General features: G+C 40.2%; 1 protein-coding gene across 2 annotated transcripts in view; it reads right to left on the reverse strand.

Annotated features, from left to right (window-relative positions):
- The window catches only part of LOC145269054 (voltage-gated potassium channel subunit beta-2-like), a 1,304,007-nt gene that overhangs the window by 237,147 nt on the left and 1,040,262 nt on the right, over positions 1-26,598 (reverse strand). For both annotated transcript variants that reach the window (XM_080124659.1, XM_080124661.1), the window contains one exon: positions 20,325-20,369. In XM_080124659.1, coding sequence (XP_079980785.1) covers positions 20,325-20,369 — 45 coding nt within the window. The remainder of the gene's footprint in view (positions 1-20,324; positions 20,370-26,598) is intronic.

A 26,598-nucleotide genomic window follows, 5' to 3' on the forward strand; every position in this document is an offset into this window, starting at 1 on the left:
TTTCTGTTTATTCGTCAGAAGTTGATGTCGGTTAAATATAACGTTTGCCGGTTTTATGTAAACAGCGTCTAGCATTTCTATGGCGCCATTGTAATCTGTAGCATCGCTTATTATTTCGAATATTGTCGCTGAGACTGAATTAATCAAGGCGAAGAGATTTTGTGCATTATTTTCTATTACTCCACTGTTTAAAGTGCGTAAGTAATACTCGAACGTCAATTTCCAGTGTTTATAGATTTTTTCCAATTCAGAGCTGTTGGTTCTACGTTGAATTTGTCCGGCCGCAGTAGTTTGTCCATTTTTTTCTTTTTTTTTTTTTCAAGTTGATAAAATTGAAATGATAAGTAAAGATAAAAGAAGAATAAACAGGAATGCCTTTCGTAAAGGTTTTATCAATTTAAAAGTATACACGTGTTTTCGAGAAATCAATATGACAGAATCCTTAATTCCGGCCAAGGGGAATAACTACGATCCTTTATTTCCGGAAGAGTCAAAGCAATTTATTCTAATAGAAAGGCTGAAACAAAAAGCACATACAAAAATAGAAAATATTCTTTTTTCAAGTCTTTAAATTCAGTCTTTCAACAAAAAGTCCTTTTCTCTTTTTCCTGAAAAGAAAGCATGCAGGTTGCAAGGTTCTTTTAAAGTTCTTTTTTTCTCCCTCTGCTTCTGTCTCCTTTTTATTTTCTCTCAAAACAACAAAACCTTCAAAAGGTTATTTTTAAAGTTTGGCTCTCAGAAAGGGGTTGTCTTTTCTTCTGTTACCTCAGAAATAATTTCCCTTTCTCTCAAAGGGTTGGTCTCTTTTTCTTTCTTTTTCTTCTTTATTCTTTTTAAAGTTCGGGTTCTCTCTCTTTGAAGAATGGAAGATCTGAATGGAAAACCTTCTCTCTGAAAAGCGTTGTCCTTTTTTTTCTGCTTTCCCCAAAATAATTCTCTCTTTCTCTGAAAGGGTTGGTTTCTTGCTATTTCTTCACCCGTTCGAACGGGGACAAAGAAATAAATCGCTGTTGCCGAGTCTCTCGTTAACAGCTTAAAATAATAATAATTATACTGACCGGCTCGGCCAATCTTTCTTACATCGGTCTCCTTTCTCTAAAAGGGGTTAACTTTTTCATTAAATGATGTGTTTTAAAACACCGAATTGAACTACTCAATAAAGTTCTTCCATCCTTAATGAGGAGGTTGAGTGTTTTACGTCGATTGTCTCCACGACGGAATTCCAGAAATAAGACTTTACTCTCCGATGCCTTCTCTGGAACTAATTTAAAAAAAGGCGCAAGAAAGATTTCTGGGATTGTTCTCACAGCACAGCCGATCAACGTCAAGCAATGATGGTGGCTATCAAGAAAAGGAGAAAGATACCAACAGAGAGAGAGAGAGAGAGAGAGAGAGAGAGAGAGAGAGAGAGAGAGAGAGAGAGAGAGAGTGACAGAGACGCATGCACGCACCAACATTCGTCAGCTGCAAAGCTTTCAAAAACGACTGCTGGACACGGTCAAGACAGGAAGGGTAAGGTAAATTTTACAGGCTGGCCAAAATGCTGACACCCCCATCACTTCCGTTTGCATTGTTAATGGCGACGTCGATAAAAAAAAAAAAAAATTCAGACAAACTTTAGCAAAAAATTAAAGTGTGAATTGTGAAAAACAGATAATTGAATAATAAAAAAAAATAATTGAATTTTTTTAGCGTCTGATAACTTGAATTCGATTGGCTAATTGGCTCGACATATCCCAGTTCTTCTCGATATCTGCCCGGAAACACTCGTGATGGTTCGGAAAAATCGCAGTAACAAAACTGCATAAATACCGTTTTTTTTTCTAGTGTAGAAAAAAGAAACTGTGAGTTAACGATCTTTTCGTTTTATATTTAAATATAAAACGAAAAGATCGTTAACTCACAGTTTCTTCTTTTTCTATTCTTTTTTAAGTGTCTTTTTTCTTATTTTCTTCGTAATTTTGTTTTTCCACCCATTTATTTATTATCATCACTTGATCTTCTTCTATTTTATTTTATTCGCTTCGTTTTGTGAGTTGATAAGGCAGATCGGCTGTTGCGTGTCTTTTTTGTTTTCAAACTATCTTTTCCGATTTTATTTACTGATTTTTCCTTTTTTCTTTTTTGGCGTTTCTCTTCGATTGTGTTTCTAACGCCCTCTTTTCTTCTTCATAACAACAACAAATTAATTTATTTATTCATCCATTTACTAAGTGACTCGTCATAATATACACTCACGTTACTTTACAATTTGTCATTGTTCTGAGAGAGACAACTTCACTTTACTTTTACTAAGAGATTTGTTCATTTTTTTATCCCATAATTTAGGACTCTAATAATGCTGTCAGTAAGTTTTTACAAAAGCATACTTTTATGTTTTTCATTCTTTTTTGGGAGGAGGTATTCAATTATAGAACTTGTAAAGCATTTTAACAGGTGCTTCTGCAGTTTAATTAATCGTATTCCGTAAGTAATGTGCCGACATTAACCTAGCAGAAGAACCGTTTAATATTACACAACAATTCTGTTTACATGGGGGAGGTGGCGCGCCTACCCTTAGCATAGAGTGAAGTGGGGGTCAGTCAGGTGACATATGAGCAGACCGCCCCGGGTGAAGTTTACTCTAGCTACGCCACTATATATATATATATATATATATATATATATATATATATATATATATATATATATATAATAAAATGAATATTATTTAAAGGAAAAAAATCGTAAAAAAACACGATTGAGGAAGGATATCCCGCATATAAATATGGGAGAGAGAGAGAGAGAGAGAGAGAGAGAGAGAGAGAGAGAGAAGAAAAAAAAAGAAAACGGGGAGGCATTTGTATATTTTACATAGAAAATATACATAAGAGAGGAGTAGAAAATGTATACATATGCATGTATAAGTATACATATCTAACTGTAGTATCCCTCTACAAATCACACAAAAGGTTCATACAGGGTATTCTTACGTCTATATATATTTTTCCTCTTTTTCCCCTATATTTATATGTGGGATATCATTCCTCACTCGTGTTATTTTACGATTTTTTTTCGTTTAAAATATAACCATTATATATATATATATATATATATATATATATATATATATATATATATATATATATATATATATATATATATATCAAAAATGGTAATTAGTAAAAACCTGAAGAGAGTGCTCAATACTATTGAAGAGCAAATAGGGTTTTTATTTTTTATTACCGTTTTATCTGTTCAGTTACACATGTTTCGGTTGCCAGACCATATCTACGATCCAGCAGCCTCGTCAGACCTTACAGAAATGGCTAATATGGTTGCACCTACTTACTTACCTATCTATGTGCACGTACATGTATCTTTGTATGTATATGTAGGTGTATATGCGGGCGTGATTGGGTCTATGTACATGTGTTTGGACAAGCTTCTGGGTTTGACCTTTACTCCTGATCTGAAATGGAACATGTACATCAAGTCTGTTGCCAAGGTCGCTGGAAAGATGGTGGGATCCTTCTACCGCTCCAGAAGATATCTGACTACTGATGCAATTCTCTATCTATATAAAAGCCAAGTACGTCCAAGGATGGAATACTGTTGCCATATCTGGGCAGGAGCTGCTAAAAACGGCCTATCCTGCCTTGACAGAGTACAAAATAGACTTCGTGGCTTAGTGGGGGATGCCCTTTTCTCTACCCTGCAACCTCTCTCCCACAGAAGAGACGTTGTGAGCCTACCCTTGTTTTATCGTTATTTCCATGGCAGGTGCTCGTCTGAACTCGAATCTCTGGTCCCCCCTCGCCAATCTTTCACGAAAACACCCGTCTAGCTGAATCCACTGTGAAAAATTTCCCCCACTCTATATCTGTGCCTAAATCAAAACGCGGATTCCATGAACAAAGCTTCTTTCTTAGAACTGCACGCCTGTGGAACTCTGTTCCGTCTGCCTGCTTCCCACCGGACTACAACTTGGATGTGTTCAAGTCCAACGTTAACAAATTTCTAATGAACCGCCCCCTTAAGTAAACACTTCGTCAAATCTCCACACTAACGTAATGTACTTGCAATAACCCTTATCCCTGAGTGGCTTCCAGGCCTTGATAAGTGGTGATCACTGTGTAAAAAAAAAAATGTGTTTATATGTGTGTTTGTATGTGTACGTGTATGGGTGTATATGCTCATGTTGCATGATAAGGGCTGTCCCCTTTTCATGTAAGTATAAAAATAGAGAGATTTAGTTAAAATGAAAATGAAATAGAATAGACGAAATTCGAACCTCGTAATTTAGGTTTAGAAATAGATTACGAGAGAGAATTAGCAAATGGAATGTAAAAAACAAACCATTGTTTAGCTTAGAGATAAAATAGTTTTAAGAAAAGAATGTGCATTGTCAATTCTGTTATGAAAATTCAATTGAAGAATGCAACTATAAGATAATTTAATAAACATGTTTTTAACATATTGGAAATATAGGTTACTGGGAATATAGGTTAAAATTCCTTTTGTAAAAAAAGGAAAAAGTTTTGGACACGCATTTCCAGAACACGTAAAAGAAGACACATGTTTTAACATGTGTATGACGTCATGGAAAATGGGAAGTTCTCGATATAGTTAGAAACTTGAGAGGTAAGCAGGGAGAAACTGAGGGAGAGTCGGAGAGAGAGTCTGAGGACGAGAGACAACAGTCTAGAGTCCAGACATGGACATTCGAACGTCTAGAAGTGAGACGGTCACCTTTGAAACTTAGAATGTGAAACTTGAATTCTTGACTAGGAAAACCACGACCGGTCGGAAAAGAAATAAACCCATCATGTGTTTTTTATAAACGTCGTCTTTGTGTTGTAATTCTACCAAAAGGTAAAGTGAAAATTGTCATTATATGTCTTGTATATATCATGTCTTCACATACACAATTTCTATACATCTCACATACACAATGTGAACACTAAGACTGTCTCAACACTACCTCCTCACTAACACTTCTAAGTATGAACATTTTATATATATAAATCTCTTCATAACACGAACACAGAACGCAACAACATCTCTCTAAGTCTCTCAACATCATCTCTCAACATCCGTTTTAATAACAATTCATAACAACGAACAATAACAACAAGAAATATGAACAATGACAAGAATAATAATAATAAGACTCCTATATATACAACATACGTATATGCATGGCTATATGTTTGTGTATCTATGCCTATGTGCACATATATATGTATGCATGCATCTGGGTGTTAGTGTGTATGTGTATGTGTAGGCATGGGTGGACGTATGTATGTAGGTATATCTATATCTGGATATATATGCATCTATATTTGCAATACGCTCGACGCTGAAAATAGGGTTAGACATAACTATTGCCCAAAACACCATATTAGGTGCCCACCCTCTATATATATGAACTTAACGGAACTACAAGAACCCCTGACACATTAGAACCTAGCCACCACCTTCATAATCTTTAACCTTTAAATCTTCAGGCCTCCTATATCGGTCAAACCACATCTAAACTCCTAGACATCCTACTAACCATATAACTATAAATATAGCAAAATCTAATTCTGAATATCCTAGTCTTACTAATAACTTACATTTATATCCCCGATACATATAAATTTTAACAAAATAATCACAAAAACTACTTAAGAAAATAAAAATTGATCCCCAAACATATTTACACCTTCACCGCATTTAATTTACAGTCATTTCTCTCCCCCCTCCCCTTCTTCATATTATCTCTATCATTTTTACTTTTTAATTTATTTTATTTCTATTTTTTCTTTATCTTTATTTAGATCTCTAAAAAATTTTTTTTTACAAGCCAATATAACTTAACCCATACCTAATGAGCAAGGCAAATCCATAGAGACTCCTAAATATTAAACCAGCAACATGTATTGGGACAGATTATATCATGCGTCTACCTAACCTCCCATCATTAACTACACCCATTTATTTATCTTAACTTTACTTTATTTACTTAGTATAAATATACACATGTCGGTGTATATATGTATATGTCTGTACATGTATGTATATATTTATGGATATGTATGTTTATATATATGTGTATGCGTGTATGTGAATACATGTGTATGTATGTATGAATGTATGTATGTACATCAATATCTTACTGGAGATCTGTATCTCTACATGTATGTATGTGTATGTGTGTATATATATATGTATATATGTGTGTGTGTATGTATATGTGTATATGGGTGTGTGTGTGCATATATATGCATGTACATTGTGTATATATGGGTATGTGCATATGTGGTTGTGTGTATGTAGGTGGATATATATATATATATACATATGTATGTGTGTGCATATATGCGTACATGCGCGTGTATTGGCATATGTATTCACTCTTAACTGACTTAAAACCGTTCATTGTCAAAAGAATGAATGGACTTATTGTGGCTGCTACAAACATTCGAAAATGAACCCTTTATTTATCAAAAGCATATGACACGTACACAAATCCTTTCTCTCTCCCTCTATATCTCTCTCTCATCTATTTCATATATTTCAGTGTCTAGCTAAACAACTAAAAACAGCCAAATCTTAAAACCCAAAATTGAAATTCCTCCCCACTCCTTCCCTTACCCCTCCCTTTTATCTCCCTCTCTCCTTCTCCCCTCCATATATCACTATATCTCCACCCACACCTAGCTGAATTTGCTACCCCCCACCACACTACAATTTAATGTATTTTAAACTTCAAAACTTAACTATTGCCGATCTCCGCCCCTTCCCCCTTATTATCTCTTTCCCCTATTTTTTTTTCTTTTTGTATTTCCTCTAAAGTCGTTCTTCCAAATAATAATAGCCATTTCTGTAAGGTCTGACGAGGCTGCTGGATCGTAGATATGGTCCGGCAACCGAAACGTGTAACTAAACAGATAAAACGATAATAAAAAATAAAGCATATATATATATTAGTGGTCTGGCAAAGCCACAGAAGAGACAACAGAATCAGCAAAACTAAATCTGGCATGCTAGGACACTATATATACAAATGTAGGCAAATTTGGGCATATTTTATTATTGGTTTGAAAATATAAGTTCTTTTTTGCCAATTGTCACAAATTTTAACCATAGAATAGTATTATAATCTTCAAAAAGCAACCAAAGATATGAGCATTTCAATATTAGATTTGGGTACAAGTGTGTGTGTGTATATATATAAAAGCACACACACCTTTTTTTTTGGCAATTTTATAATTTCGAAATCTCGGCGATTATTGAACAGAATTTAACAAATGAAGGTTTGTTTAAAAGCTAATGGCCTGAATTGTGTAGTGGGCTCTGTGACATTATTGTTTAAAGTAGGGAATCAGGCAGAAAGATACTGCACCTTTACCAATATTTCAATCATAGGCATTTGTTTTTCTAGTTTTGCATATGAATTACAAAATATCTGATATTTCCCCAAAACCTCTGCCCTTGATGGAGAGGAAACTAAAGCTTGCTGCTATGATTTCAAATTATTTGAAATAACAGCAAGGGGAGACTTGATTTCAAATATTTCTCATATGCTATATCTCCCCTTTTTTGGTTTTCATACATGAAGTAAATTTCACAGTGTATAAAGATTATTTGATACTGGAGTTATTCATAATCGTACCCTATTTCCAAAATAGGGGAGATATAACATATGAGAAATTTTTGGAATCAAGTCTCTCCTTGCTGTTATTTCAGATCATTTGAAACCATAGCATATTTTAGTCTCCCCACCATCAAGGCCAGAGGTTTTGGGGATATATATATATATATATATATATATATATATATATATATATATATATATATATATATATATATATAATTTTCAGAATGTGAGAGATTATATAATTATTTCCACAGCCAAACAACATCGCAGCCCACAAACCAGAAGTCCAAGACTCGATTTTCCCCTTCATTTGGGCTCATTAGTTAGACATATCTGAACTCAGGATTCGAAACTCAAGCCTCTTGCATGTATAGTGAGCCGTTTAGACCTGCCAAACTTGCTTTGTCTACATCGAACACACAGACACAGAAAAAGCTGTGTGCAGTAGCGGAGCGCGTGCAGGCAGCACACGGCTCCCGGTGACCTTTGACAATACTTCCGTTTGTCTCCTTTTTTCTCTTTCTTTTTTTCGCTTGACACCAAGCCGGGTACACGTATAAACCACGCGCTTCATAAGCATGCACTGGGAGAGCAACACAGAAACATGAGGTAGGCTCGCATATTTTTCATATGGATTGTTACCTGTAAGATGCTTACACATGGAGCTACCCAATTATTGCACTAATGTATAAACTTTGTTTGGTTTTAAATAAACAATGTAAGTTTATACATATACTGGTATAATGGTTTTCTTTGTTGCTAAGTCGTGAACATGCTTTATATAACCTCGCAACACATGCGAGGCAAGGACTCTGCCAACTGAGCAAACGCCCTGCACACAGAAATTCTATTAACTAACACAGATCAAGCAAACCGCGGCGAAATCCGACTGTTCAATGGACCTGCTCAGTTGGCAGAGTGCTTGCTTCGCATGCAAGAGGCTCATGCGGGTTCAGATATGTCTAAATGATTAGCCCAAATGAAGGTGAAACTCGAGTCTTGGACTTCCGGTTTGTTGTTGGCTTTTGTGGGCTGCGGCATTGTTTGGCTGTGGAAATAATTATATATATATATATATATATATATATATATATATATATATATATATATATATATATATAAGTGGTTTTTGTTTTGATTTTTAAACGATAGTAATGTTTATGTCTTCGCCTCAGAGAACCGGTGTTTTTCTTAGAAAGTCGCCCTTTTTTATTTGGACGTATTATTTATTTATTTCTTTATTAGTTTTAAAAACACTAATCTACGGACATGCGTGTTTTGGAGCCCTACTCCTCTTCAGCATATAACTGTTGGTAGGATTCGAACCTTGGACCTTATGTATTTCAGTCCAGCGCCCTCAGAATTTTTGACACCTCTAATACGAAACTGCGAATAAAATAAAAAAACTCGTAATTTCTCTTTTAAAAGTGGGTTGTTTATTTTCTGCATGGATTATACTTCCAAAATAAATTATTAAAGTTGTTTTAAAAGTAATAGAATTTATAAAAAAACAAAAAAAACAACAAAAAAAACAGTAATGAATTTTACGAACTCAATACTTTTCAATTTTTAAACTTTAAAAATCTATCAACATTTTTCTATTGATTCTATTTTTACGATATTTTCCGGGTCAATGTGAAATTTTATGCTCTTTCCAATAAACCGAATATAATATTTTAGACAAACGTTTTTGGGTTTGTATTACTGTACACATAGATTCGAAAAAGTTGTCAAAAAAAATATATATAACAAATAAATGTTATCAAAGGCAAGATAAGTTACTTTTCTACCAAACTGGATATAATTCACGTGTTTTTATTCAATTTAACATGTTTATTTAGCTTGAAAAACATGCAGTGTTTACCGATGTATTGGAAAATTCAAAATGGCGGCCGACTCTCTCTTATACACGGTAAGTTCGGGAAAAGGTGTTATAAATAATAAACTAGACAAAATACTGTTAGAAATTCGCTCAATATATATTACCGTGACATAGGTTGACATATATTCGGTGTTTTTTTAATAGTATTTTGTCTAGTTTATTATTTATAACACCTTTTCCCGAACTTACCGTGTTTAAGAGAGAGTCGGCCGCCATTTTTAATTTTCCAATACATCTGTAAACACTGCATGTTTTTCGAGCTGAATAAATATGTTACATTGAATAAAAACACAAAAAATATATCCAGTTTGGTAGAAAAGTAACTTATCTTGTCTTTGATAACATTTATTTGTTATATATATTTTTTTGGACAACTTTTTCGAATCTATGTGTACAGTAATACAAACCCAGTTTTATATATCACAAATTGAAGAGAAAAGGTCAATAAATAATATATTCAAATTTAAAACAAAAAAAAAAAGGTATTATTATACAAACACCGTGACAGCGTTAGGGTTAGGGTTAGGGTTAGGGTTTAGGGTTAGGGTTAGGGTTAGGGTTTAGGGTTAGGGTTAGGGTTAATTCGCTGTCACGGTGTTTGTATAAATTTACCAAAAAAAAAGTAGTGTTTTTTAGAAATTTACCTGTAAAGTTCGATGTTTAAAACCTTTTTTATTTAAAACAATGTTGTTTGTTTTTTCTTTTGTTTTGTTTTTAATGGGCTTGAATTACATTTTTCGATGAGTTATAAGCTTACAAAGACGGGGTGGAATTATTCAATATTTTTCACGAAATTTCTGACACACCTACCACTCCGCTATGTTGCTATAGACCATTTACTGCTTCGTTTTTCTCGTTCATCTGTTTAAGTGGTTTTTGTTTTGATTTTTTTAAACGATAGTAATGTTTACGTCTTTGACTCGGAGAACCGGTGTTTTTCTTAGAAAGTCGCCCTTTTTTTATTTGGACGTATTATTCATTCATTTATTTATTATTATTAAAAACAGTAATCTACGGACACGCGTGTTTCGGAGCTCTACTCTCCTCTTCAGCGTGTAGCTTGACTGTTGGTAGGTGAAACAAAAATGTAGTAGGCAAAAAGAAAAAAAAAATAAATGTTCTGTCAGCAACAGTACAACTTCAAAATAGTCAATATCGCCCACCTCCAGAAGAGAGGGAATTCCTGTCCGTGATAACCGTGGTAAAAGAAGACACACTCCAATCGCCAAAAACACCCCCACACACACAGTTTGCAGGACACTGCCGACTCGTCTCTAGCCTCCTGCTTTTATAGTGGCCGGGAATTATCCATTTGCATAATCACATGAGACAGAAACATGATTTTCCGAGAGTTGCATGGGGTAAATGCTAATAAAAAACCCCGGACGCCATCTTGGAATTCTCTTTTTCCCCCCAACTGGTGACACAACAGACGTACCCGAGGTAAGCTTTTTTCCCCCTCATTTTAGTTATTGCTACTTCTGCTACACACCCCCCTGATCTCATGATCACAAATGGGGCAGGGGGGCAGTCGTCTCTGTCTGGTACTTCTCCGAAGAACCGGAGGCAGCACTTCCTCCCTGCCATCCTCCTCATCGCCATTATTGCCACCAGTCTGCTCCATAGGCGGTGTTTCACAATCAGGGCAGGGGGGCAGTATTCGTTTCTGTCGGGTACTCCTTCGTAGAGGCAAGACGGGTGGTCCTTCCTCCGCTTCTTCAGTATGTACATTATATGGCTCAAAATCCTCTTCGTCGTCCTGCATCATACTCTCTGTCTTTTCAGAAGACATCATACTGTCTGAGTCTCCCTCTTCCTCCGATGTAACAACATAATGGCGAGGGCGCAAATCCTTCACGTGACGAGGCACACCGTCCACCAAAATCGACTGAGGGCTGATCACCTTGGTCACCTCACCCTTGCCGAACCTTGTGGTACATCGATTTTGCGGTCTTCTGACCCATACGCGATCTCCAACCTGGTAAAAGCTGTTCTTGGGACCTGGGGACGCAGTTGCGAGATTGGTCTCCTTTACTCGAACTTCGTATTGATAAATCCTGTTGGCAGGCGCAGTGGAGGGAGATGTGTCGTCTCTTGGTGTGATGTTATACCAGTAGACAGCCTCCTGTATGGGACAACACATTCTAGCCGCTATTCGTTTCACTGTACGATGACATCGCTCCGCTATGCCATTCCCGGCTGGAGCGTATGCACAGCGGAATCGCAAGTGAACTCCCCATTTACATGCAAATGCTTGGAACATATTGCTGCAGAAAGCTGTGTCATTGTCTAAAAGGAGTTCATGCGGCGCGCCACGCTCGAGGAACACTGCCTCCAACTGATGAATCACGCTTGCCGAGTCCTGCCTTGCCAATTTCCTCCAAATGGAGAAACGCGATGGACCACAGTCTGTTAAAGTTAAAAAATGGAAGGTGCCATAATGCGTGATATCCATTCCAATTCTCTGCCAATTCTCGTTAACTTCCAGCTTTCCCTTTTCCCACCTGACTGGCGCTGGGTCAATGGACTGACATTCCTCGCATTTCTGTATGACCGTTCTGACAGTTGCTTTTGTCGTGGTTGGACATCTTCTCCTGACAAAGTAGGTAGTGCGTCGCACCCCCGGATGTCCACTATCTTTGTGAATAGCCATGATTTGACTCTCATCCAGCTCGTCTGTGTGGACCGCGCCTATCACTGGGTCAAGACCGTTTTTCTTTTTCATTGCCTCAAACCACCGCTGTGGCACTCGTGTCAGTTGGTCAGCAATGTTTCGTGCTGATGGAACCAGCGTCACATCCACTGTCAGCCCGTACTCTTTCACGAGCTCCTTAAGAGTGCTTAATCGCCTCCTAATAAGCATCTCGCTTGCTGCTTTGGTGCGTACTCGCGCCTTTCCAGTTAGCGTGTCCGAGACCCAATGGTATACGCAAACAGAATCTGTCTTTATGTGTAGCACCTTGCTCTGCCACTGGAGAGCCAAATTGATGCCTTTCAATACGGCATCCAGTTCAGCCAAGTTGATATGTTGAGAGTCATCTTCAGGTCACAGCCAACATGCATCTTCCAACACAGTTTCACACATCTCCAAGGCTGCCCCAATTGCTAGGGAGCTAGCATCGACCCATACATTCAGCTCTTTGCCGTCCACACACCAATTTCCCTGTGCCGGATCGTTCTGCTGTGCAGATTTTAAGGTTTCGAACATCATACGATGTAGTACGGCGTCCCTTGCTTCATCATCCCAGCCCTTCGTTACCGAACTTACTCTCCTTCTGAGTATTCCGCAAGCCACACGAAGCCAACCGCACACCGGAAAGTGCCCGACAAGTCGACCACACAGGGAAAAGATTGTTCGTCGCGTAACAATACTGGGAGCCTCCGGAATTGCATTTCCTCGCTTCCACCGCAGTTCATTGCGTTCCATCCTGACTGCCAATCCCAGCACCCGTGCACCGTCCTTCAACTGCTCCGGGTTCTTGCACTCCAACCCGAACTGCGCGAGGTGTTCTCTCACACGGGTCGCAGGCACCACGTCTTCATTGACAAAAATGTCATCAATGTAAGCAGATGCTGCGCGGCTTATAACTTCTTCCTGAGATAGTACTTCGCTGACAATTGCTCTCATTATCAAGGGAGCCACATTCAAACCAAACCCCAGACGGGTCAGACAGTATCTTTTCCCATCGATTTCCACAGTCTGGTATGGCCACAGTGTCTCATGGACCCGGACTTGTAGGTATGCTCTTCTGAGGTCCAGTAGAGACACGTTAGCACCTTTTTGTCTCCACTCACGCAGCTTAGCCGCACAAACATCTGCGTTGGCCGTAAATGCGTCTACGTAATGATTTAGCTCCCGGTAGTCCATTACCGGGCGCACTTTGGCTTTGTTCTGCTGTATCACAGCCATCAGGGGAATTAGACCTTTGGGGGGTCCCAATTTATCCTCTGGGTATGGCACGAGCCAACCATTATCTATCCAGGTGTGGAGCTCCTGCGTGTATTCTTCACGAATTTCTGCTGGCACTGGGTACTCTGACACTCGATTATGCAGCCTTTCAGGGGGGTGGTCCACAGACCATTTCCACGATGCGGTCCACATTCGGTTTTGATGGTCAAAGGTAGCAGTAAAATCTGGTTCATCGATAGAAATGGCTGCGCATTTAATACTTTTCCTGGCGCCCAGCCGCACTGATCCTGTAGGCTTGACAACGACACCTCCTAGAGCTTTTATGGCGTCGATCCCTAGAAGCAAGTCAAGTCCCAGTGGCTTGCCATGCACCACCAACACATCGACTCTGGCAGACACACCTTCATCAGTGGATACAGAGACCGTTCCAACACCGCAGCACGCATGGGACATTCCACCAATTGTGTTGACATTTACGTTTGTTTTTCTCCAAGACCGGCACCGGTCTGCATGTAAAATTGTCCTGGAGCATCCTGTATCAATAAGCGCCAAACATCGCATCCCGTCAACATGGATGCTTATCACCGGGAGCGTCGTGTTCACATCTTGGTTGGGAAGGAGACTGGCGCTTATGCGTCCTCCCCTTGCTCGTTTCCCGAGCAGTTCCGAGCCCAGTGTCCACTCTCACCGCAACGGTAACACCGTGTTCCACGTTTTCGACAGTCCCTTGCAAGGTGGCCTTTAACATTGCATTTGAAACAGGTCACGTTAACAGGATTATTCTGGGCCCTGTTGTTGGGTGAGCGTGTGGCCGCAACCACATCCTGATTTTGTTCGCCAGTCGTCGTCAAAATTCTCGCTCTCGACATTAGCTCCCCCATGGTCAGGGCTTTGATGTTCGGCACCTGTTGAAGAGCAATTGAGATGGTGTCAGGGAATCCAGTGACAAAAATTAATTTTGTGAGTCTCTCTGAGCTTTCTCCTGTGAATCCGGCCAATCCAACCAACTGCCTGATTTTGTTGGCGTACACATCCACATGTTCACCAGCCCATCTAACCATAGTTATTTTTCTATATGCTGCAAACGCGTCATCAGTAAATGCCTCCTTTAATCGAGCCTCAATCTGGTCTATTTTCTTTTGATCGTCCTCCTCCATTTCCATGTAGAGGGCCAGCGCATCGCCTTCCAGGTATAAAGGTAGCAGACTCGCTACGTCATCCACCTGCTGAAGTTGTGCGACAAGTCTCACTTTTTTTCAGCCACGCTACAACGTCTCCCTCGCCAGAGAACGGCTTGATAATATCACTGCTTATCCGCACCTTCGCCATATTCGGGCCGAAATAGCTTGAAACAAAAATGTAGTAGGCAAAAAAAAAAAAAAAAAATGTTCTGTCAGCAACAGTACAACTTCAAAATAGTCAATATCGCCCACCTCCAGAAGAGAGGGAATTCCTGTCCGTGATAACCGTGGTAAAAGAAGACACACTCCAATCGCCAGAAACACCCACACACACACAGTTTGCAGGACACTGCCGACTCGTCTCTAGCCTCCTGCTTTTATAGTGGCCGGGAATTATCCATTTGCATAATCACATGAGACAGAAACGTGATTTTCCGAGAGTTGCATGGGGTAAATGCTAATAAAACCCCCCGGACGCCATCTTGGAATTCTCTTTTTCCCCCCAACTGGTGACACAACAGACGTACCCGAGGTAAGCTCTTTTTCCCCTCATTTTAGTTATTGCTACTTCTGCTACAGTAGGATTCGAACCTTAGACCTTATGTATTTCAGTCCAGCGCCCTAATCCACTCCGCTATGTTGCCATAGACGATTTACTGCTTCGCTGTTATCGTTCATCTGTTTAAGTGATTTTTGTTTTGATTTTTTCTCCGAGGCGGAGACGTAAACATTACTATCGTTTAAAAAATAATATATATATATACATAGAAATTTCGAGGTTGAATCTGGGGGTGCATTTACTCCACTGGGAGAGATGTACCATTAATCATCATGCCTCTAGAGGCTAGGAGAAGGAAAAGCCTGATGGTTTTGAGATCTGCTGTCTGTTTTGTCTTGTGCAACCATTGTGTGTCATTATCGAGGATGTCAATAGATTGAATAAGACATAAAAACAGATTAGCTTCTATAAAAATGGAGTCTTTATTTACATCTGACAAACATGAGTACACCGGTAAGGGGGTGTAACTCCAGCCGGTGAAAACTCTTGTTCAGTCCCTCATGCAACATCTTCCCTTTTCTCAATAATAAAAACAGAAGATAAAGACAAACAAAAAAAACAAAAACAAAAAAAAACACAACAAAAAGTCTGATAAGAATTAAAACAGTCTACAAAACACAGTGATCTAGGCATTCCTTGGGCTGACTACCCTCCTACCTAACAGGGATTATTCTGCCCTTTCATTTATGTTGTGAAATCCTTGAATCTCACAGGATCTCTTATTATTCTTCCTGACCGTGTTGTCCGCAACCTTTCCGGACTTGGTTTTGTTGGGGATGGGGTCGGGTTGAGGTTTTCTCTTATTTCACCTTCATATTGAGATGGTTCTGAGTTACATATCTCTTCTGTACTCTGCCCTGTATTCTTGGGTAACTCGCTCTGCACTTCATATGGCTGGTGTATTCCTGATGTGAGTGGGGGTGTCTCTGCAGTTTTCTTCAAATCTACTCTATTCCGTCGATATAAGTCCCCATCCACTTTTACATGGTATGATCGCTCATCCAGTCTCCTCCATACAACAGCTTTCCTCCACTCTTTTTGACCATTTATGTGTGGTTTCATCCGTACTACATCTCCAGGATACAATGGTTTAAGTGGTTTTACTTTGTGGTTGAAAGAATGTTCTTGCCTCCTGCAAGATTTTCTCAGATTTTTGGGCAATTCTGGCTTGAGTAAATCCTCCCTGGTTGGGAGAAGTGTTTTTGTTCTCCTTGACATCAGCTTCTGAGCTGGTGATAAGAGACCTTTGGCTGGCGTATTCCTGTGATCCAACATTGCTAGGTATGGATCAGCCTTATCGTCCATCGCTTTCCGGAAAAGGTTCTTTGCTATCTTTACCGCAGATTCCACTTTGCCATTTGCCTTGCTATTGTATGGACTGACAGGTGTATGTGCAAAACACCACTTTTTTGCAAAGGTAGAAAATTCCTGGCTACTAAACTGAGGCCCATTATCAGTTACGACCTGATCTGGTATTCCATGTCGTGCAAAATGGTGTTTAAGTTTAGTTATCACTGTCTTTGCTTGTGTATTGAGAAGATGATCAATTTCTCAGAAGTTGCTCATGTAATCAACTGTGTAGAGATAGTCTCTATCTGCAAACTTAAAGAGATCTACTCCCACTTTCGCCCAGGATCTGTCAGGAACTTCATGGACCATTAATGGTTCTGCCGGGTTGGCCACTTCATATTTTCTACATGTGGGGCACTTTGACACATAGTCTTTGATGTCACTGTTCATATTTGGCCAATACAAGCATTCTCTTGCTCTTCTGCAACATCCTTCTACTCCCAGGTGTGTGGAATGCAGCTTTTCTTTCAACACCGCCCGCTGTGTCAGTGGAACCACTACCCGGTTTCCTCTGAAAATTAAACCATCTTGCACCGTCATTTCATTCCGCATGTTAAAATATGGTCTCACCTCTGGGTCAAGATGTATTTTTTCTTCTGGCCATCCTTCCAGAATTACTTGCTGTAACTGCTGCATGCTTCTGTCTTCCTTCATGGCTGAGCGCAGTTTAAGCAGCCTTCTCTCTGTTACAGGAATATATTCTGCTTCCTTGGCATCATCTTCATCGTCCATATCTTCACTGCTTAATGCATAAATGTATGCTCTTGATAGCGTGTCTGCAAGGAACATTTTCTTACCTGGATGGTACAGAACTGTAGCATCGTAAGCCTGTAGTCGCATCAGCATGTTTTGAAGTCGTTTTGGACATTTCACCAATTCTTTTTTAATAATCACCTCCAGTGGCTTATGATCGGTTAGCACTGTTATCTGTCGACCAAACGTATATTGATGAAACTGTTCACATGCGTAGACTACTGCTAGTAGTTCCTTTTCAATCTATGCATACCGAGTTTCTGTGTCGGTCAGTGCACGGTTGGTATAGGCTAGGAGTTGACTTTCTTGTAGTAGTGCAGCCCCCATGCCCTTCTAACTTGCATCGCATTGGATGACCAAAGATTTGTTGGGGTCATAGTACCTCAACACTGGTGCCTCACTCACTAACTCTTTAATTTTCCCAAAAGCCTCTTCATGGATTTGGGACCATGTTCATGGCACATCTGCCTTCACTAAATTTCGAATTGGGGCCATCACATCAGATATGTGTGGTAGAAATTTTGCCAGGTAATTCACGAATCCAACCAATCGTTGCACTCCTTTCACATCTGTTGGACACGGCATCTCTTTTATGGCTCTTACCTTCCCAGGATCAGGAAGTAAACCATCACTGGTTATTATGTGTCCCAGGAAAGATATAGACGTTTGTCGTAAGTTCAATTTTCCAGCATTCAATCGCATCCCGCGATCACGACATCTCTGCAACAGTTTCCTGAGTTTTAGGTCATGATCAATTGTTGCTTCTTCCATTGTTTTACCCTTCCCAATCACCAGAAGATCATCCGCTTTGTTAACCACCCCCTCTAAATCATACACATTGTTAAAAAGGGTCTTTTGAAATATCTCTGGAGCCGGAGAAACACCGAAAGGTAAAACCTTCCACCGGAACCTACCGTATGGTGTAGCAAATGTTGTTAAGCGACTGCTGACTTTGTCTAATTTTACATGCCAGAATCCATCTCGTAGATCCAGGGTAGAAAATACCTTGCTGTCAGCCAGTTCTGGTAGTAAATCGTCCAGTGTAGGTAACTGAAAATGTTCCCTCTTCAGAGCCTTATTCAGTGGTCTTGGGTCTATACATATCCGCAGGCTTCCATTTTTCTTAGTTACCAGTGCTAACGCACTTACCCATGGTGTTGGGTCGCTCACTGGTTCAATAACATTCTTCTTAACCAGTTTTTCCAACTCGACTTTTAGCTTGTCTTTAAGTGCCACTGGTATTCTCCGTGTTGCTGCAACATTTGGTGTTACTCCTGGATCCACCTGCAAATGTACCTCTCCTGGTAATTGACCCAATTCTTCCTTGAATACATCTCTGAAGTCATTGATAATGCTGTCCGAGTACTGGGTGCTGGATTCATTCATTTGGGAAACTTTGGCGACCATTTTGAATTTGTTGTTATTGATTGTGACGAGTTCCATTTTCTGGATTGCATTTGCTCCCAGTAAGGAATGGAAATCCTCTTTCACAATGACAAACTTAACTGCATATTTCTGTCCAGTTTTGGGGTTTATCATTTTAACTCGACACTCTCCTAACGGCTTCACTTCTGCTCCATTCCACATGACAAGGGTCTTATTTGAATGTTCCAGTGTTTTTCCAATCATGTGTTTCACATTCAATATGTTCACGGACGCTCCACTATCGAGCTGAAAAGCAATTGGTTTTCCTTTCACCATCATTTCCGCCTTTATCACCTCTTGACTCACAGCATTCACCTTTTCCTTAATCGTTATGTTGTCTACCTGTCCATAGTCTGAACTACTACTGTCGTTTTCCTGGTCCTCATATTGGGTTTTGACAGCCTGCACCTTCTTTTTCCTTGATACTTTGCATTTTGCGGCAAAGTGGTTTTTCCCATTACATTGATAACAGGTGTTGCCAAATGCAGGACATAACTCTTTTCTCGGTCCATGCTGCAGTGCACACGCCCAGCAATCTCCGTCAGTTTGTGCCGATGTCTTTCTCCTCGGTTTAAAATCAACCTTATTCACTCCTTCAGGCCTTAGGATTCTGGACTGGACCGTGGTATTTTCAGACAGCTTACAAATGTCAATACATTTTTGTAAGTCTAACTGTCTTATTTTCAATAATTCAGCTTGTGTCTGGGGGTTGTGTATTCCCAGCACTACCTGATCTCTGAGTACTGATGAAACGCAATTGTCACAAAAATTGCACGTTTTTACTAACGTCCGAAGTGCCGTAATAAAGGATTCCACAGTCTCTGATCCTCCTTGCTTTCTAGAATGAAATACGTAACGCTCGTAGGTTTCATTCGTTTCCCCTATAGCGTATTTATCGAATGCCTGAATAATTTCGGTGGGTGTTCTTTCATCCTCAGGTGTTAGAAATTGAAATCCGTAGTAAACTTTCAATGCGTCATCTCCCAACGTGTGAAGCAAAAGTGCCATTTGATATTGTAATGACTGTCTCGTCAAACACGTAATAATGGCATTGTTATGCCATTTCAGTTTAAACAACTTCCAGTTCGCCGATAAATTATCTTCCATACATAAGGGCGCTGGTGGTCTTATGCCAGCCACTGGTCTGTTTGTTTCTTCCATGCTTCCTTCCGACATTTTTTTTTTTTCTCCATGTGACGTACGTACGAATTACAATTTTAAACAAGAACAATAAAGTTACTTATCTGTTTCTGCAAATAACTTTCCGCTTCTTATCCTTTTGTACATCTTACTTAGACATATCTTTATCCCACTCGCGGCCACCATGTGTCATTATCGAGGATGTCAATAGATTGAATAAGACATAAAAACAGATTAGCTTCTATAAAAATGGAGTCTTTATTTACATCTGACAAACATGAGTACACCGGTAAGGGGGCATAACTCCAGCCGGTGAAAACTCTTGTTCAGTCCCTCATGCAACACATTGCACTGACTAAGATTTGCACCAAAAAATGTGGATATTTCTACACAAAACTTTCACTGCTATAACTAAATCATCTAAGTGGATTTTTGAACAACCTAGAATAAATGAATAGAAAATAATAAAAATGTCTGGCAGATACAAAAATACTTACCGCCATCCTTTCTTTCGCAATATTTGTCCAAGAATAACTTCAGCTCTGAGACAAAGATAAAACAATAAAATTAAAAATATAACAAAAGATAACATTTTTAATATTTAAGTTTTTATAATCTCTATATAAATAAAAGAATACATGTATGTTTGTGTGTAAAATATCTAACAGGTAAACCCTTAAACTACTGGTAACATAACACTGAAATTTTCAGGAAATAATATTCATTAACCAAGGATGGTTTATAACTGATAACACCAACTCATTTGTTTTTGTTTTTTTTTTGTATTAAGAAAAAAGAATGAAATAATATGTAAATTTTACTTGCGGTTTTGAATTTATAAGCCTATATATCTTTTATTTTACGATCTCATATTTATTTCAAATATATTTTTAAGATGGAGGGGGGGGGGAATAATATATGGAATATGAACCGTGCTGAAATAATAACATTTAGAAAGCCATTCTTAATATGTGAAGGGAAGGGTATTTTTTAAACTATTCTGTACTTTCACCTAACAATTTATTAAATAAGAAACTGAAATATGGACTGTGCTAAAATAATAGTGTCATCATTTAGAAAAACATTCTTATGGGTAGGATATGTTTTTTACTATTCTTTACGTTCTCCTAAAAATTTAAAATATTTGTCTCAGTCATGAAGACCAAGCGACCAAGTTGTTTTTACCAGGCATTATCTCCTCCTTAAAAACAAATGGGGGAGATGAGGTCGCTGAAATTCTACACCAGAACAGATACTACACTTTGATCTTATTTATATATTGTCGGCAAAATAATTTTTACAATAATTAAATCGAAAAAATAACAATTACAAACAGTAAACTTAGGCACAAGGCCCTATAAGAAATTGGGGAGGGGGGAAGGGTGCAGGGTCTTTGTGACTGTAGTGAAAAAATTAAATGATGTAGACTTTGGAGTCTTATTCTTGACTGGCAACACTTACCATAATACCTCATTCACTCTGTGGATCCTAATCTAACATTTCCCCGGCGTTTGGAATAAAAAACATATTTACAGTTTGTAAAAGGTGATCTGTATGTTATGTATGCATTTTTTTTTTGTGTATGTGTGCATGTGTATGATAAAATAGTTTAATTTCATTAGAAAAATAAAAAGTTTGTGAATTAAATGTAAATGTAAAACAGCTTGTGGAGTGGAGAAGCTAATCAAAAAGTTCATTTCAAAATAAAGTATAAATCCTACTGAGTTGTTAGTATGGAACCCCCTGTACTAATCTAAGTGACTAGACCACCCACTGTTTTCTGGGGAACCGAAAACAAGCGGGGAGATCCCTATTGGGGGTTGGGGAGAAGTCTTAACAGGAGTGGGAGAAAATAAAGCAGCGGTGGAGGGGATTGGAAGGTGACCTCCGAGCAGGGGATGACCGGGGATATCAAAAATAAATATGTGGTGCAAGGGGGTTGGCAGACTCAGAAGTTCTCTAATACCAAAAAATAAAACAGGAGCGGGATCTCGTTTATACCACAAGTCAAGAGTCTCTTTAATGTACTTATTGCTTACCTAGCGGGTTGGGTTCCGAAGGACCCATCACCGCCTGTGCCATGCTCAAGGAGGGAACACGTATTCAAACTTGGCTCCTCATGGATGCACAAACTAGTGTTGTGCACCCACCTATTGTTAAACTCCACTCTAGGCATCTGATCGAATCTGATCTTTACTTTAAGCAAATGTTTAAAGCAAATGATCAGATCCCGATTTGGAACAGATGTCCCTTCGCGGATCAACTTGAAGTGTGTGATCCAAATGACCATACGTCCTACTGCTAGGATCGCCAGGAAAACCATTCTTTCCTCCCTGGGGAACGGTGGGTCCATGTTGTAAATAAAATAACCTTTGTCGAGAACAAGCAGGCACTCAGCAGCGATGCAAGTTGTTATCCCTCCGACGTACTCCAATAGGGTCTGGATCCAGCTGCAACAAAAAAGGCATGCCCGATCAATTCGAGCTTGCGCTCGTCGCAGTGCGGGCACCAGGCCCTTGTTTCTTCTTTGTACATGCTGAATTCGTCGAAGAGGGGCCAGTTCAAGGAAAATTCCGAGTTAGTCAGAAAATCCCATCCCGGCGCCCAACTCCACTGAGAGCGGATAATCTCCATCGACCAACTCATCCGCCTCCTGAGAGGATCCTTCGTGGTGCCCTCTCTTCCTAGGCTGATCGAGGACACTGGTCCCTGGCAAAGCTCTAAGTGCGGTTCAGCATTCGGCAAAGAACTTGGACTTCCCCCTCGGTCTACGATAACCTTCTACTGAAGGGTTGGGTTTGAGATTGTGAAACAAATTCTCAACCGCAGGGACCCAAAGCACGTTCTCCTCTAGCGAACGACCCAGGAAAGCCAATCTCTCAGCGTTTTTATGACACAAGAGACTGGGCTGTGCCAGGCTCCCCTCGCTCAGACTTTGGACACAGACCTCTCTGAAGACATAGTGCTTACCCTCGTTCCACAAAAGTGAGTTGAGACGCTTTTGTAAGCAGGTTAGATGTTCTGTAGGGAGAGGAAGTACAGAAAATCAGTAAAGGCTGAGCGGAAAGACGTATGTAGCACACGCCTCTGCCCAACCCTTCAAGGACAATTTCCTTCGAATCCAGGTCTTCACCGACAATTTGACCTTAATCTGTACTTCTAACCAATTCTTCTCCAGCTAAAGCCCCAGTCCAAACCAAACACTGAGAATACGAACCGGCTCATCGGTCCAGTTGAAGATGCCTGGAAGCGAGTTTACCCTGGTTCAGGCCCCCAACCGCAGGCTGACAGACTTGCTGCAGTTGAAGACGGCCCCTGTGACTTCTTCGTATCGAGCGAGCACCTCGGTCACCGCTTGAACGTCTGTGGGGCAAGACACGAACATTGTGATGTCATCGGCGAATGCAAAAACCCTGGCTTGTGTGCCTCAAAGTAAAGCAATTCCGCGCAGGACTGGTGTAATCACCTCGTCCCTTAACTTGCAAAGAAGGGGTTCCAACACCAGAACGTACAAGAGAGGCGACCGAGAGATGGCGAATGACTCCGACAGCTTACCATTGATCTGCACTGCTACCGTCAGCCTATCATACAGGACAAAGATCCACTTGCAGAAGTCCAGATTAAAACCAGCGGCCTCTAGCACAGATCCCAGAAACCGATGGTTGACCCTATCGAACGCCTTGGACTGATCCAAACTGATCAGCGCAGCTTCGGTGTCATCTTCTATTGCCTTTATGATCGTGCAGATCAAATGAAGATTGTCTTGAATCGATCTCCCCTTCACAGCATAGCTCTGGTCCAGTTCGATCAAGTCAGTGATGACAACCTGCAAGCGATTTGCAAGAATCTTTGCCAAAATCTTTAACTCTGTGTTTAGCAGTCAAGGGCCTAAAGTCATCGAAATTTTCCACCCCACCATGCCATTGACCTTTCCTCAGCAATGTGATAACTCCCTTGGTCACCTGTCCAGGGATGGAACCCTGAGCAAACCAATGGTTGAACACTTCCTTCAGAATATGCTCCAACATAGGCGACAGCCTCAAGTAAAATTCGTAGGGTAGACCATCAAGCCCTGGGGACTTGTTGCAGGTTACCTGCTTCAACACAGTAATGACCTCATGTTCTGTAACAAGACCATCATAACTAGCTGCTCGAGTCGCCATGAGGCGAGGCAAGTCGGCCAAATAGCTGCCAAATTCTTCGACCCTGAGTCTGAGTAGTTGGGTGAAGCGCTCCGATAGATGCTCCCAAAACCCCTCGCAGATCTCCCAAGTCGACATGAAAGCGTGTCTTTCCAGGTTATGTATTTTCCTAAAGTACCCGTCTAAACCATGCCTTAGAGCAGCCTTACGCTCAACAGTGTCAACATTCACAGCTTCGTTAGAGACTTTAATTAACCTAGCCCTAACTATCTGACTCTCATATCGCTCGCTAGCCAAGCGGCCGAGGTCTTGTTTAGCTAGTGCTATCTCTAGCTCCTCCCCCTCCACCACGTGGGTCAGCTTGTCCTCTATATGCTTCTTTGCCTTAGCCTTATCTAATGCGAGGCGTTGGCTGTATTGGACAGAGAAGCGTCTAATTTTGGCCTTAAGACTTTTTATCCTTCTGCTCTTCTTTTTCTTAGCCCTTCTTGGCTCTGTTGTCACTGATGCTTCAGTGACTCTGGCTTCATCCTCAGACACCACCTCCTCCTCAGACTCTTGTAATTTCCTTTTGGTCGAGGAGGAGGGTGTCTCCGTATCCATGGGAGTTGTCTTGACTGTATGGTCTCTGCTCATCACTTGCTTGGCCTGATTTTGGTTTGATGACCGTCGACCATCCGATTTCGGTTTTTGGAGCAAGCTGTGCTGTGGCTGGAATTGTGGCTGCAGCTGCAGCTGGGGCTTTGGCTGAGGGATGTTGTGGACCAACAGAAGCTCCACCATGGTTTCTTTGCTGACACTGATTAGGCCCCTGGTCTTGAGGTCGGATATGACCATGGAGAGGACTCTTTTTTGGAGTTCTTCTACTTGTCCTGGAAGGAGTTTAATGTTAATCCCTTCCATGTAGTCATTATATTTGGTTCTCTATAGTCCTCCGGTGTCATTTGGTCCTGCTCCTGGGAGTACCATGCCATTTCCTCATTTGCTTGAGAGTTGGACGGACCCGGGCGCGGAGTAGCTGGCACTGCCTTTTTATTCTGCTGCTGCTGTTGCTGTTACTGCTGCTGCCACTATTGCTGTTGCTGCTGCTGTTGTTATGTTGTCCTTATTATAGATGACGAATTATATATTTGTTGTGTTCAATTGGTGAGAGAGATATATTATATATTGTATTTGAGTGTTCATATTAGGGTGATAGGAGACAGGGTACATTTTAATACAGATCCGGGAACATGTAATACCTTTGAGAGGAGGATAGATATATAGATAGTAGAGACATTGGCATTTATACAGTTTGACAGTTCTGGGAGTGTTTCTATAAACATTATCTTTCTTTAACAAATATATTTTTGAGATGATGACTCTCAGTTCTTTTATCATAAAGCAGGAACCCGTCATTACTTATAATAGCTGAGGGGGGAAACATTCTTAAGATGATAGACATATTACTTATATGAATTTTATACACAAAGTTCTTTTTACAGATGAGTGGAACACAAGTCTTATAATACAAATTCACAATACCTTGTCTGTAGAATAACATAACACAAGACAGTTGCTACAAAATGATATGACGTCCTTTATTTCTTGACCGGTCAATGGCTTTGCTAGGAATTCAAAGTTTTACATTATTTCAACTTGCAGCCATTCACTTCCAAAGGTGGATTCCTTCTGACTCATGTCAGCTCTGTCCAACCCTCTTTCGACCTTGCCTCGGCACCGACTGGCACTCTCTCCGACTCCGTTTGTCTCCTAAAGCTCTAACTATATTAACAACTCATCTCTTCCATGACGTCATTGCATGACCAAACAACGTGCCTATCGGTCCCGTGGCCTGACATGCCTCACGTGTCTAAACATGCACTGTTCCTCACATGTGTACAACAAGATTCTCTAACCTATTTTTTCGGCGAACTTACTTTACAAATATGTTTAACATTTTTCTATTTCGTTTCAAATTCCTTATTTTAATGTCATTTTCATAAATTGAATCATCAAATTACTTTTTCAATAACATTACAAACAATGCATTCCTTTTCAATAATATATCTGTATTATTTATTTTAAACTTATCATCGGAATTCTCCTGAATCTTAAGTCCAAACCTAGCTTCCCAGGTTCGAATTCTCGGACTATCCTATCTCCTTTTTACTTACTTACAAGAACAGGCGACTGTTCTCGTAACACTGTTGTTGCTGCTGCTGCTTCTTGGGCTGTGGCTGTTGTTGGGCGGTGGTGGCCAGAGTTGGCCAATCTTCTTGTGGCACCTCTGTTTTAGGGGATTTTCTCTTTTTCTTGCTGGGAGATTGCGGGCTTGGGGATTTTTCCGCTGGCACCTTTTCCCTAGAGTTAGAGTCGGGGGCTTTGGCGAGTGGTGTCTTGGCACCACTTACTCCTTCTTGGCTATCCTCTCAGGGTGCGTTGATATGGTTTGGAGCCTCAGTTTCTCGGAATAGCCTGTTGAGGGATGCGATGGTGTCCCTATGAGCGCCTTGGTTGTTTTGGCGACACCATCGTTATCTTCCTCCCCCAGTGAGGGGGAGTCGAACTTTTGGGGAGATGTCCTGCTTAGTGAGACTGTTAGGGACATAGGAGCCAGGGGTTCCACTGGCTGTGGTTCACCACCCGT

This window comes from Euprymna scolopes, chromosome 4, assembly GCF_053919585.1.
Source record: "Euprymna scolopes isolate OS-2025 chromosome 4, ASM5391958v1, whole genome shotgun sequence".
Lineage (NCBI taxonomy): Eukaryota > Metazoa > Mollusca > Cephalopoda > Sepiida > Sepiolidae > Euprymna > Euprymna scolopes.